Here is a 14,998-nt window from a genome sequence, read left to right on the forward strand (position 1 = left end):
CTTCATTATGAGGTGATCAGCACACTCTCCCCTACTACTTCATTATGAGGTGATCAGCACACTCTCCCCTACTACTTCATTATGATGTGATCAGCATACTCTCCCCTACTACTTCATTATGATGTGATCTGCATACTCTCCCCTACTACTTCATTATGAGGTGATCAGCACACTCTCCCCTACTACTTCATTATGATGTGATCAGCATACTCTCCCCTACTACTTCATTATGAGGTGATCAGCATACTCTCCCCTACTACTTCATTATGATGTGATCAGCATACTCTCCCCTACTACTTCATTATGAGGTGATCAGCATACTCTCCCCTACTACTTCATTATGAGGTGATCAGCATACTCTCCCCTACTACTTCATTATGATGTGATCAGCATACTCTCCCCTACTACTTCATTATGAGGTGATCAGCACACTCTCCCCTACTACTTCATTATGATGTGATCAGCATACTCTCCCCTACTACTTCATTATGATGTGATCAGCACACTCTCCCCTACTACTTCATTATGAGGTGATCAGCACACTCTCCCCTACTACTTCATTATGAGGTGATCAGCACACTCTCCCCTACTACTTCATTATGATGTGATCAGCATACTCTCCCCTACTACTTCATTATGAGGTGATCAGCACACTCTCCCCTACTACTTCATTATGATGTGATCAGCATACTCTCCCCTACTACTTCATTATGAGGTGATCAGCACACTCTCCCCTACTACTTCATTATGAGGTGATCAGCATGTGTGGAGAGGTGGTTAGATACTGTAAAGACACTGATGTGTTACATATGTGTACAATAGTCTGCGTGAAGTAGTGTGTAAGAACGGGGTCCGTCAGTGTTCAGGAGTGCCACTGCAGCTGCCCAGGTGCCAGCCTAAACTGTAGTTGTGCCAATCAATACAGCGCACACCAGCTCTGTATCTCTGCGGGCAGCCTGGCACGCACACTGGCACGCACACTGGCACGCACACTGGCACTCACAGACAGGCGGGGCAGGGCAGCTCCAGCAAGCCACTATTAGTCATCACTACGCCTTTCCCATCCTAATAGGAGCAATGACAGGCAGGGACAGGGACAGGGACACATCCATCCCAGGCAGGACTGCTTTCTGTCTGTCTAATGAGGCAGGATGGAGGGTATGTGGTAGTGGAGCTGATAAAGGACAGGATAACATAGGGCTGCTGTGTGTCACTACTTTAATAACCAGCCTGTCTGGTAACGCTTTGGGCTTAGCGAGAACACAGGGAGGGGACGAGGTGAGGAGGCAGAGATGCCTCTCCCCAAATAGGTCCCAGGCGACCCACACAGACAGAAGTGGGCCCTGGCGAGGCTCTTTTTGATAGTGACCTCGACCCAAATCAAAACGGTGACCTGGCTGATAATCACAGGGCTCCAGAGCGCATTCTCGATTAGCACTCCGCCTTTCATGTGCCGCGTCGCCGAGAGTGACTTCGGAAACACAAGACGCGACCGAGGTCGCCGCTGTCTCTGGCTATCAGCAGAGAGGTCAACGCTTTCATTTAGACAGGGTCATTGTTTTCCAGCTTTCTGAGACACAAGAGAGTCCCCACAGCCACCTCCCAGGACAGGGTCCATAGTCCACCTCCCAGGACAGGGTCCATAGTCCACCTCCCAGCAGCCCAAAGTCAGAATAATGTCCTACTCAGATAATGGGATATTACTGTACCTGCCGCAGTAGGATAACTAATCACAGGACACTTAGTCTGCATACGGTGTGTTGTTGGTTCATAGATTATGTTGAGCTGTTACAGTGAGTGTACTGTATGTGTTTCATTACACCTGAAAGTTTAGGGAAAGCTTATCAGAAGTGCTCTGAATTGAGCTGTTCAAACACAACTGCAGTTTCTCAATCTGAAATCCATCTACTCTCACTCACACAAATCTTACTACTGTTCACTAAAGCCCACTGTTAGCCACACATCACACTGGCATGACTGTGGAGAGGAACCTTCACTTACTGTGATAATCAATCCTTTACTCAGCTGGAGAACACTGTCTGTCTGTCCAGCGTCCCGCAGGTTATCTGCCATGTTAAAACACACCCCTCCAGGCTGGAGCCAAACCCCTGACAGACGCTTAAAAGAACCAAGGAAGATGTGAAACTTCCTATATTTGGCAACACTGAGGTATTTTTCACTGGGTGGAGGTAGCAGCACTCACTGCCTTGGGGCATAGTTATCTCTCCGTCTCCCTCCGAGAATTTCCATCTCCAGCCCTCACTCATTCCCTCACTGGAACGAAGGAACAGGAGCCCTCATAAAAACACCTGTCTGAATTTCATACATCCACTAAGCGAACACTTCACCGACATATTCAACATTATAGTAAAATAGAGTGAGTTCTGGCGTAAGAGATCTGCAGGGAACCCAGCCTTTCTTCATTTCGGAGGTAGAGCGTGCTTAGCCAAACCCAGGGGCACTTGGCGCAGCAAACGGCATCCTGAACCGAGGGAAGGCACAGCATGCTGGGAGGTTACTGTGAAGGTCAGTGCACTTAGGAGTGCGCTGCTAAGCATGGTGGGTAATATAAAGAGAATACATAGGCACTCTGGGCTGACTGATACCATTCTCTTGCCCTTGAAAAGCTCCCCATCGAAAGTCTATACTATAGTTGCTTTCAAGATTTCCCCCTGCGGTCATAACCTAGGGAGTTCTGCCTGGGAGTCCAGCTGCTTCTCAGTCCAGTAAGTGATTCTTAAATCTTTGACTCAAAGCACATTAAATGTAGCAATGCATTTAATAAAGAATGACATTCGTTTTTTAACAAGGCCCAAATGATAGCTGAACATACCAAAGAGCTAAATTATTCAACTTTTTTTACGCAACGTGGCAAACTTACCTAGCAACCACTGAGCTGGCTCTTCTCTCTCTCTCTCTCTCTCTCGCTCTCTCTCTCTCGCTCTCTCTCTCTCTCTTTCTCTCTCTTTCTCTCTCTCTCTCTCACTCTCTCTCTCTGAGGTTTCCTTCACATTGGCGTCACCTTGAGAGCTGCAGTATTACAAACTCTCTCTGTCAACAATCAATACAATTTGTCTGGCCCTTTATCCCTCTTTTGTCGGTGCAAATGAAGCTGATGGATGAGAAAGAGCCCCTCTGCCCTCTCCCAGGTAATGTAGAGTGACTGGCCATTTTAATATCTCCAGGGTTCACGTGAGCCGGATTGGAGGGATGGAGGGAGGAGGGGGAGGTGTGAGAAGGGGGACAAAAGAGCAGGGTTAACTCCCAGGACAACTTCATATTTAATCACCACGCCACCTGTAACTCTACACCCCACTACTCCCTCTGCTCCAAGGACAGTGAGAGGGAGGATGAAGGGATGAAGAGAAAGAAAGAAGGGGAAAGGGAGAGAGAGAGCGGGAGAGGGTAAGAGAGGGAGAGAGAGAGAGAGAGAGAGAGAGAGAGAGAGAGAGAGAGAGAGAGAGAGAGAGACAGAGAGAGAGAGATTGAAGAAAGAGATACAGCACTTCAAATAATAATGGCATAAAACACAAATTACACTTCCTACTAGTAATACATAACTCCACAACCACATACAGTAACAATACAGTATTGATGAACATCCATCCTCAGTACCCTACAGGGCCTCCTCAGTCTCTCCTGTCTCCAGTCTTACTGTAGTTACTGTTATGGGCCCAGTGGAGGGTGAGTGAGTGATGGTGACCCAGCCAGCCGTGGCCACCACTTGGCCCAGTCCTCCTCAGCTGTCGGCCTGCTGCTGCTACTGCCATCTCCCAGGGTGCCTGTGGGCTCACTGTGGCTCTCCTCTCCCCTACCGTGCATGGAGGGGATTTTAGGCTGTGTGATGTGGCGCGTTAGGGCATGGAGGAAGGATGAGAGGGGAAGGGACGGAGGCGGGCAGCAGGTAGGCAGGGAAGGCAGTTGGGCCGCCAGGAGCCCCGGGTCCCTGCGGAGGTGCAGGCGGCAGAGTTCAGCGGACAGCCACCCAGCCCTGGCGACGGCGTCAGCATTTTGGGGAGAAGCTGGGGAAAGTGCTGAGGTGGCAGCCGTGCGGATAGGCAAGGTGAAGTAGTGAAAAAGTGGTGGAAAAAATGTAACCAGCCTGATGAAAGTTTAAGTGTGCATGTTAAACAGGAGAGAGAGAATATGAGGAGAGGGAGGATGGGGGAGTGAGAGAGGAGGCAGGCATAAGGAAGAAGGAAGGAAGGATGGGCAAGGGTGACCTGAGGAGGTTGAAGTATTTCCTCTATGCTCTATAGACCTCAGCACGACATTCAGTCTCACCTGTGGGTTCCATCCTCAACACCTTAATGCTCCTCAGTACCTCAACCCTTCAGTTCTAGCTCTGTCATCAGTACCTCAACCCTTCAGTTCTAGCTCTGTTATCAGTACCTCAACCCTTCAGTTCTAGCTCTGTTATCAGTACCTCAACTCTTCAGTTCTAGCTCTGTCATCAGTACCTCAACCCTTCAGTTCTAGCTCTGTCATCCGTACCTCAACCCTTCAGTTCTAGCTCTGTCATCAGTACCTCAACCCTTCAGTTCTAGCTTTGTCATCAGTACCTTAACCCTTCAGTTCTAGCTCTGTCATCAGTACCTCAACCCTTCAGTTCTAGCTCTGTCATCAGTACCTCAACCCTTCAGTTCTAGCTCTGTCATCAGTACCTCAACCCTTCAGTTCTAGCTCTGTCATCAGTACCTCAACCCTTCAGTTCTAGCTCTGTCATCAGTACCTCAACCCTTCAGTTCTAGCTCTGTCATCAGTACCTCAACCCTTCAGTTCTAGCTCTGTCATCCGTACCTCAACCCTTCAGTTCTAGCTCTGTCATCAGTACCTCAACCCTTCAGTTCTAGCTCTGTCATCAGTACCTCAACCCTTCAGTTCTAGCTCTGTCATCAGTACCTCAACCCTTCAGTTCTAGCTTTGTCATCAGTACCTTAACCCTTCAGTTCTAGCTCTGTCATCAGTACCTCAACCCTTCAGTTCTAGCTCTGTCATCAGTACCTCAACCCTTCAGTTCTAGCTTTGTCATCAGTACCTTAACCCTTCAGTTCTAGCTCTGTCATCAGTACCTCAACCCTTCAGTTCTAGCTCTGTCATCAGTACCTCAACCCTTCAGTTCTAGCTCTGTCATCAGTACCTCAACCCTTCAGTTCTAGCTCTGTCATCAGTACCTCAACCCTTCAGTTCTAGCTCTGTCATCAGTACCTCAACCCTTCGGTTCTTGCTCTGTCATCCGTACCTGTATCAGCCAAGGACGTGAGCTTGGTTTGAAGAGCTTTGCCCCCCATCACCCCACAGGCTAGGCCCCTGGAGCTCTGGTGGAGTTATTGTCATTTGCACTACATGACATGGCGTAATGCAACGCTCCAACCTGGGGAGCTGTGTGTGCTAACTGAGTGTTGTGTTGTGTGTAGTCAGGTGGCGTGATTACATAAAGTTGGGTAACAGAGGCTCACTGAGGGGATACACTCACTGGCTGGTGTTGATAAAGACTTTCACAGCGCTGATGGAGTGTTGATTATGATGTGGCTCAGATAGGGAGCTGATGTTGGGAGTCTAATTTACATTCTCTCTTCTCTCTCCCTCATTTTTCACTGTTCCCTGCTCTTATTCTTCCTCTCCTATCTCTCTCTATATATTTACCATTTTATTTATCCCATCTCTCTCTTCTTCTCTATCCCTATATAACCCCCCCTGCCCCCCCCCCCCCCCTCTCTCTTTTATTTTCCTCCTCTCCTGTCGTCTATCTGTTCTCAGGTGCGGTGCGAGCTTCCAGCATCTTCCCCATCCTCAGTGTCATCCTGCTCTTCATGGGAGGCCTGTGTATAGCTGCCAGCGAGTTCTACAAGTCACGCCACAACATCATCCTCAGCGCAGGGATCTTCTTTGTGTCTGCAGGTGAGTCTAGAGAGGAAGAGAGAGAGAGGAAGAGATAGAGAGGAAGAAAGAGGGGAAGAAAGAGGGGAAGAGAGAGAGGAAGAGAAAGAGGAAGAGAGAGAGGAAGAGAGAGAGAGGAGAAGAGAGGGGAAGAGAGAGAGGAAGGGGTGTGTATCTAGGGCAGGTAGAGGAAGAGAGGAAGGAAGACTGGGAAAAAGAAAGAGAGAAACAGTTACTATGGTGGAGAGGGATATTAGGTGTTAAATTAGGGAGACTAGCTTAAAATTAGTTGGTTTCATTGATACAAAGTGTACACAAATGCAAATGTTTTCAGTCACTACTTTTTAGTCACTAACATGCAATGTTATTATGGTTCACTTACATAGAACAGTTGTACAGATGGATGTAAGTCCAGCAAAGAAGAGACTGTTGACTAATCCAGCTAAGGTGCAGTGCACAAGCAGTCTCTCTCTCTCTGCTGGTCATCCCCAGTACTGCTCTCAGCCTCCACTCAGCAGCAGCCACAAGTCACGCACTCCATTCTTCCCTCTTTATTCACGTATTTTCTCCTGATCTGGGTGCTGGGCTAGAAGCTACCCATTGGGATTCAACTCTAAAAATATGGTGTCCCTGACATACTTTCCCAATGATCCATCATCCCAGCTCTACTGTGTCACACACTTCTCTCTCTCCGTGACTAAACGCTACAGTCAAAGTAGATGTATATACACTGAGTAACAAAACATTAGACCTCAACATCAGAACAGCCTCAATTTGATGGGGCATGGACTTTACAAGATGTCGAAAGTGTCCTACAGGAATTCTGGCCCATGTTGACTCCAGTGAGTCCCACAGTTCTGTCAAGTTGGCTGGATGTCCCTTGGGTGGTGGACCATTCTTGATACACACAGGAAACTGTTGAGTGTGAAAAACCCAGCAACGTTGTAGCTCTTGAAACACTCAAACCGGTGCGCCTGGCACCTACTCCCGTACCCCATTCAAAGGCACTTCAATATTTTGTCTTGCCCGTTGACCCTCTGAATGGCACACATACACAATCCATGTCTCAACTGTCTCAAGGCTTAAAAATACTTCTTTAAACTGACTCCTCTCCATCTACACTGATTGAAGTGGATTTAACAAGTGACATCAATAAGGGATCATATCTTTCACCTGGATTCACCTGGTCAGTCTATGTCATGGACAGGTGTTCCTAATGTTTTGTATATGAGTATATGATTATTATCCCTATCATAGGTTGTGATCCCTATGTGAATCAGATGTATGATCATGTTATGTGCTGTCCCAACTGATCTGACTCAGGATCTCAGTCTTTGTTCTTAAACACTATAAGGGCAGAGGCTCTGGCTTGGGTCATATTTCTGGGTTGTATTCAGTCATATTTTTGACAGTGAGAAGTACAGTATGTATGTACATTATACTTTGGTGAGTCCGTGGTACTTGTCTGAAAAGGTTTGTCTTGGTAATGGCGTATTCACTGTGGTGGATAGATGCACTCAGTTGTAGAACAGGTTCATGGAGGACTACTGCATATGTGGTATGCCTAGAAAAGGTAAATGTCCTGTCTTAACTGATTGCATAATTCCTCTGTTCTCTCATCTCGCCCCTCCAACTCCCCAACCCTCCACCCCCCTCCCTCAGGCCTGAGTAACATCATCGGCATCATCGTCTACATATCAGCCAACGCGGGCGACCCGTCCAAGTCGGACTCGAAGAAGAACAGTTATTCTTATGGCTGGTCCTTCTACTTCGGCGCCCTCTCCTTCATCATGGCCGAGATGGTGGGCGTGCTCGCAGTGCACATGTTCATCGACCGCCACCGGCAGCTCCGGGCAGGGGCCAGGGCTGCCGGCTACCTCCAGGCCTCGGCCATCACACGCATCCCATCCTACCGTTACCGCTACCGGCGCCGCTCGCGCTCCTCCTCCCGGTCCACAGACCCCTCGCACTCCCGCGACACCTCGCCTGTGGGCCTCAAGGGCTTCAGCGCGCTGCCCTCTACAGAGATCTCCATGTACACGCTGCCCTCTACAGAGATCTCCATGTACACGCTGCCCCGGGACACCCTGAAGGCCGGGGGCACGCCGACCGCCACCTACAACTCGGAGAGGGACCATACTTTCCTGCAGGTCCACAACTGTATTCAGAAGGATAAAGACTCGGCCAACACCAACACAGCCAACCGCCGCACCACGCCCGTATGAGGGAGCCCTGAGAGCAGAGCCCAGGGGAGCAGAGACAGGGAGGCCCCCACCCAGGTCTCTAATATACCATAGGCCAGGATGAGTTTCCATGTTTATAGAGATTGATGATTTTATTTCATTCAACTGTATGATTTTCCCATCTACCATTGTTGAGAGAGTCTAAAGAGGTTTGTTGACTTCCTTTGGAGTAAATGGTAGTACTGGGAGAATGGGGCAGATTGTCCTTAGAGACTGAGTCATTTTTATGGGTGGGGATGGGTGATGAGGGTGGGACACTGAAAGGGAGGGTTATGATTTAAATTTGATTCATGATTTCATAACCTTTTGGTTTCGACAGTTTGACTCCACAGTTTTGGTGGTGCAACAAGCTGCTGTACTTTCCCATCATACCACCTGCCATATGCCTCTGATTTGTTGTCATATTTATTCATTTATTTATTTTCTGCATTAAAACTGTGAATTTTTGCAGCTTGGGATTCAGTAAGAATTACCCCAGTCTGTAAACTCTAACAAAGGTACTATATGTGTATAACTTTTATAAATAAATTATTAAGTTAATAATCAAGAGATACAGACTTTACTGAAGCAAAAAAATAAACATGTAACCTAAACTAAGTGCTGTTGGTAACACGAGAAAAGACTCTTTTAGGATCTGCTGGAAGGATGACAGAGCCAGAGAGAAAGTACTGTAGGTACACTACACGACAGAGCTGCTGAAACATGACGAGAGACAGACGCAGACAGTCAACAGTAGAAAAATAGAGATTATTTTAATAGAACCTTCTCGCCTTTTTCTGAGTCCCTGTTCGCTTTCTTTTTGGGGGGGGTCGTCATGGGAGTGTTGAACCCCTCAAGAGAAACCACCAACAACAACAATGGGGTCAAAGTTCACACCAAGAAAAAAAGACTCCAAACACGACTTCTCGAAGAAAAAGGAAGGAGGAGAGGGGGAGGAAAAGAAGAGGACGCCAAATACAAAAATAAATACTTGCGTAAAAGGCAAGCAACAAGATAAATATGAAATAGTACAAGAGAAGCTAAGTGAATCAAATTTTCTGAAATTAAATGCATGCTATAAAATTACAGCAAATCTGCTCTTGAGAAACTTAAGTTTTAAAGGATAATGATAATTAGAAGGGGGAAAAAGTGATGACGCGAACGTTTAAACCAGTAATGTTTCATGAGTATTTTTTCTCTTATGTTTTTTTATTTACTTCATTTTATCTTATGCTTTTGTGAAAGAAACCAAACAATCTACATTGAACAAAAACAGATTTTTTAAAATGGTTTGGTTTAATTCTTTATATATATATATATGTATGTATTTTATTTTTCAAATTCACACAGCCTTAGTCATTTCTTTGTTTCTTTTGATTTTCAATGTGTTGCTCAAATTGAAAATGAAATCTTTAAAGGTGCCAAAACCGAATGATCCTTTACTTGGATGCATCAAGTCCTGATGAATAAAATACCAATCCTCGGAGAACAAATCAGCCTGTTTCACTGTGTCTCTAACCTACTGTATCCTTACACTTAACTTACACTTAACTTCTATGTGTCTGATACACTCTCACACTGTCTCTCTGTGTGTCTCTACTCTCTACCATGTACGTACACTTGTGTTAACATGCATGTTTCTGTCTTTAGGCTACAGTATGGGAGAAACCATGATTGTAAAGATAAAACAGCACATAAGACACATCACCGCGTGGTGTCTTTCTAGGACATGACATTCCTGAAAAGGGAACACAGGTTTGCAATAAAACCAGTACTCTGTAGCTGGAGCTATCCATGTAGAAATTATATACGACACCTTTCTACACGACCGCCCTAAAAGCATCCCTTTCAGGACCTGATGCACCCGTTTTTCTCTGCAATGAGGTGAGTGTGTGTGTGTGTGTGGCAAGCATGAACGTGTGTGTGTTTATGCGAGCACACGTGAGTGTGTGAGGCAGACACGTAATAGCAGCCCTCTGAGTGGAACCAAAGGGTCTGAGGCTGTGGCAACACTGGCTGTGTTTGTGTATTTTTTATTAAGAGGAAGCAATATAGTGGTCTCTCTGTCCAGCATGGCTCATGAAGAGGGAGTAATATAGTGGTCTCTCTGTCCAGCATGGCTCATGAAGAGGGAGTAATATAGTGGTCTCTCTATCCAGCATGGCTCATGAAGAGGGAGTAATATAGTGGTCTCTCTGTCCAGCATGGCTCATGAAGAGGGAGTAATATAGTGGTATCTCTGTCCAGCATGGCTCATGAAGAGGGAGTAATATAGTGGTCTCTATCCAGCATGGCTCATGAAGAGGGAGTAATAGAGTGGTCTCTCTATCCAGCATGGCTCATGAAGAGGGAGTAATATAGTGGTCTCTCTATCCAGCATGGCTCATGAAGAGGGAGTAATATAGTGGTCATTCTGTACAGCATGGCTCATGAAGAGGGAGTAATAGAGTGGTCTCTGTCCAGCATGGCTCATGAAGAGGGAGTAATATAGTGGTCTCTCTGTCCAGCATGGCTCATGAAGAGGGAGTAATATAGTGGTCTCTCTGTCCAGCATGGCTCATGAAGAGGGAGTAATATAGTGGTCTCTCTATCCAGCATGGCTCATGAAGAGGGAGTAATATAGTGGTCTCTCTGTCCAGCATGGCTCATGAAGAGGGAGTAATATAGTGGTCTCTCTATCCAGCATGGCTCATGAAGAGGGAGTAATATAGTGGTCTCTCTGTCCAGCATGGCTCGTGAAGAAGGAGTAATATAGTGGTCTCTCTATCCAGCATGGCTCATGAAGAGGGAGTAATATAGTGGTCTTATCCAGCATGGCTCATGAAGAGGGAGTAATATAGTGGTCTTATCCAGCATGGCTCATGAAGAGGGAGTAATATAGCGGTCTCTCTGTCCTGCATGGCTCATGATGAGGGAGTAATATAGTGGTCTCTCTATCCTGCATGGCTCATGATGAGGGAGTAATATAGTGGTCTCTCTATCCTGCATGGCTCATGATGAGGGAGTAATAGAGTGGTCTCTCTATCCAGCTTGGCTCATGAAGAGGGAGTAACATAGTGGTCTCTCTATCCAGCATGGCTCATGAAGAGGGAGTAATATAGTGGTCTCTATCCAGCATGGCTCATGAAGAGGGAGTAATATAGTGGTCTCTGTCCAGCATGGCTCATGAAGAGGGAGTAATATAGTGGTCTCTCTGTCCAGCATGGCTCATGAAGAGGGAGTAATATAGTGGTCTCTCTGTCCAGCATGGCTCATGAAGAGGGAGTAATATAGTGGTCTCTCTATCCAGCATGGCTCATGAAGAGGGAGTAATATAGTGGTCTCTCTATCCAGCATGGCTCATGAAGAGGGAGTAATATAGTGGTCTCTCTATCCAGCATGGCTCATGAAGAGGGAGTAATAGAGTGGTCTCTCTATCCAGCATGGCTCATGAAGAGGGAGTAATATAGTGGTCTCTCTGTCCAGCATGGCTCATGAAGAGGGAGTAATATAGTGGTCTCTCTATCCAGCATGGCTCATGAAGAGGGAGTAATATAGTGGTCTCTCTGTACAGCATGGCTCATGAAGATTGAGTAATATAGTGGTCTCTGTCCAGCATGGCTCATGAAGAGGGAGTAATATAGTGGTCTTATCCAGCATGGCTCATGAAGAGGGAGTAATATAGTGGTCTCTCTGTCCAGCATGGCTCATGAAGAGGGAGTAATATAGTGGTCTCTCTGTCCAGTATGGCTCATGAAGAGGGAGTAATATAGTGGTCTCTCTGTCCAGCATGGCTCATGAAGAGGGAGTAATATAGTGGTCTCTCTGTCCAGTATGACTCATGAAGAGGGAGTAATATAGTGGTCTCTCTATCCAGCATGGCTCATGAAGAGGGTGTAATATAGGGGTCTCTCTGTCCAGCATGGCTCATGAAGAGGGTGTAATATAGGGGTCTCTCTATCCAGCATGGCTCATGAAGAGGGAGTAATATAGGGGTCTCTCTGTCCAGCATGGCTCATGAAGAGGGTGTAATATAGTGGTCTCTCTATCCAGCATGGCTCATGAAGAGGGAGTAATATAGTGGTCTTATCCAGCATGGCTCATGAAGAGGGAGTAATATAGTGGTCTTATCCAGCATGGCTCATGAAGAGGGAGTAATATGGTGGTCTTATCCAGCATGGCTCATGAAGAGGGAGTAATATAGCGGTCTCTCTGTCCTGCATGGCTCATGATGAGGGAGTAATAGAGTGGTCTCTCTGTCCAGCATGGCTCATGAAGAGGGAGTAATATGGTGGTCTTATCCAGCATGGCTCATGAAGAGGGAGTAATATAGTGGTCTCTCTGTCCAGCATGGCTCATGAAGAGGGAGTAATATAGTGGTCTCTCTATCCAGCATGGCTCACGAAGAGGGAGTAATATGGTGGTCTTTCTATCCAGCATGGCTCATGAAGAGGGAGTAATATAGTGGTCTCTCTATCCAGCATGGCTCATGAAGAGGGAGTAATATAGTGGTCTCTCTGTCCAGCATGGCTCATGAAGAGGGAGTAATATAGTAGTCTCTCTATCCAGCATGGCTCATGAAGAGGGAGTAATGTGGTGGTCTCTCTGTCCAGCATGGCTCATGAAGAGGGAGTAATATAGTGGTCTTATCCAGCATGGCTCATGAAGAGGGAGTAATATAGTGGTCTCTCTGTCCAGCATGGCTCATGAAGAGGGAGTAATATAGTGGTCTCTCTGTCCAGCATGGCTCATGAAGAGGGAGTAATATAGTGGTCTCTATCCAGCATGGCTCATGAAGAGGGAGTAATATAGTGGTCTCTCTGTCCAGCATGGCTCGTGAAGAGGGATTAATATAGTGGTCTCTCTATCCAGCATGGCTCATGAAGAGGGAGTAATATAGTGGTCTCTCTGTCCAGCATGGCTCATGAAGAGGGAGTAATATAGTGGTCTCTCTGTCCAGCATGGCTCATGAAGAGGGAGTAATATAGTGGTCTCTCTATCCAGCATGGCTCATGAAGAGGGAGTAATATAGTGGTCTCTCTGTCCAGCATGGCTCATGAAGAGGGAGTAATATAGGGGTCTCTCTGTCCAGTATGACTCATGAAGAGGGTGTAATATAGTGGTCTCTCTATCCAGCATGGCTCATGAAGAGGGAGTAATATAGTGGTCTCTCTATCCAGCATGGCTCATGAAGAGGGAGTAATATAGTGGTCTCTCTATCCAGCATGGCTCATGAAGAGGGAGTAATATAGTGGTCTCTCTATCCAGCATGGCTCATGAAGAGGGAGTAATATAGTGGTCTCTCTATCCAGCGTGGCTCATGAAGAGGGAGTAATATGGTGGTCTCTCTATCCAGCATGGCTCATGAAGAGGGAGTAATATAGTGGTCTCTCTATCCAGCGTGGCTCATGAAGAGGGAGTAATATGGTGGTCTCTCTATCCAGCATGGCTCATGAAGAGGGAGTAATATAGTGGTCTCTCTATCCAGCATGGCTCATGAAATGGGTCTCCAGGAGAGCCAATGAAGAGTATGGGATCAGCTCCTGCACAGGCCAGTCAAAGCCCTTCTCTGTCCCATTACTCCAATGGTGGAACCAGTTTCCCCTGATGCTAGGACAGCAGAGTCCCTGCCCAATTTATTTTATTTTTTTGTATTTTACTACTAGCACTAACTTTGCTGATAACTTCAAGGGATCCTATTTTGGTCTCTGTGCAGTGTGGGAGCAATGAGCCATCTGCAATCTATTTGGGTTCCAACTCCATTCAAATTAAACGGCCAGCAGGTTCATGGGGAAAAGAAAAAGACCCCAAACTGTTTCTATTAGACAAAGTGCTGAGATCTTGATTCACTGTATTATCTGAGTTCACTGACAAAAGCTTCTCTCCATAAATTTGTCTAAGAATGTGTCCACGAAGCACTCTGAATGAATACGGCTTTTTATGTACAGTATAGGCATTTTTATTCAGAATTCATAAGGAGCAGCCATTTTACAAGGTTGGATTACATTAAATCCTAAGTGGAGGAGAGGAGATACTGACATTACCATGAAGCCACATCGAGTCCTACTAGCCGTACACATACACACACGTCAGTTTTTTATGTTTTGGGAATGGACGTTCTCCCTCTCTCTTTCATCTCTGTCTCTGTCCCTCCCTCTCTCACTTCCTCCATCTTGTCTGGCTAACATGCTTGTCCTTAATTTGCCTCTCCTGCACAATCTCTCATTCTCTATCCCTCTGTGACTTACACACTCAAATACTATCTCCTCCATTCTCCCACCCATCTTCCCCCATTGACTCTTGCTATCACCATGCCACTTCCCGCTTATATGCCCCCTCTCCTCTACTTTCTCATCTCTTTCCTCTTCCTCCTGCTCTCTCTCTGTCTGTCTCTCTATGTTCTCTCCATCTTCTGTTGTTTTTGCTTGCTCTCATGAATGCAGAACATCTCTCTCCCTCTATCTCTCCTTCCCTCTTCATCCATCCCTCTATTTATCTCTCTCTCTCTGTCTTAGATTGCAGGATATGTGATGAAAGGAGGGAAGTGCTGTTGACATCACTGAAATCTAATTGACAGTGTGGCGGTGGTATCCGTCCATACGAGAGTCCCAGCTCACTGCGGGGGAAGATGCATTTGTGGGCCACACTCCTAATGAGCTCCTTACCACTGGATTCTCTGTGGCTTCAACAGCCATCCTCTCTTCATCCCTCTATCCCCGTCTCCCATCCTGACAGTGGAGAGTTAGAGTCTGGAGTGGCTAGATGTGCCCTTGAAGAGTCAAGTCCTTTCTTGGCTGCCTGACAGAGTTGGACATTCCGTGGTGACGTCATGGAGGGTTAACTCTCCTCGCCCACCGCAGTGAGAGGAGAGCAAGGCTCCGGCAACACGGCTCGCATCATAGGCTGGGTTTACCATG

General features: G+C 46.6%; 1 protein-coding gene across 1 annotated transcript in view; it reads left to right on the forward strand.

Moving 5' to 3' along the window:
• The window catches only part of LOC120044647 (voltage-dependent calcium channel gamma-2 subunit-like), a 69,683-nt gene extending 61,578 nt beyond the window's left edge, over positions 1 to 8,105 (forward strand). The window contains exons 3-4 of the mRNA XM_038989322.1: positions 5,761 to 5,901; positions 7,543 to 8,105. Of these exons, the coding sequence (XP_038845250.1) occupies positions 5,761 to 5,901; positions 7,543 to 8,105 (704 nt within the window). The remainder of the gene's footprint in view (positions 1 to 5,760; positions 5,902 to 7,542) is intronic.
• The last annotated feature ends 6,893 nt before the right edge of the window (positions 8,106 to 14,998 follow it).

This window comes from Salvelinus namaycush, chromosome 3, assembly GCF_016432855.1.
Source record: "Salvelinus namaycush isolate Seneca chromosome 3, SaNama_1.0, whole genome shotgun sequence".
Classification (NCBI taxonomy): domain Eukaryota; kingdom Metazoa; phylum Chordata; class Actinopteri; order Salmoniformes; family Salmonidae; genus Salvelinus; species Salvelinus namaycush.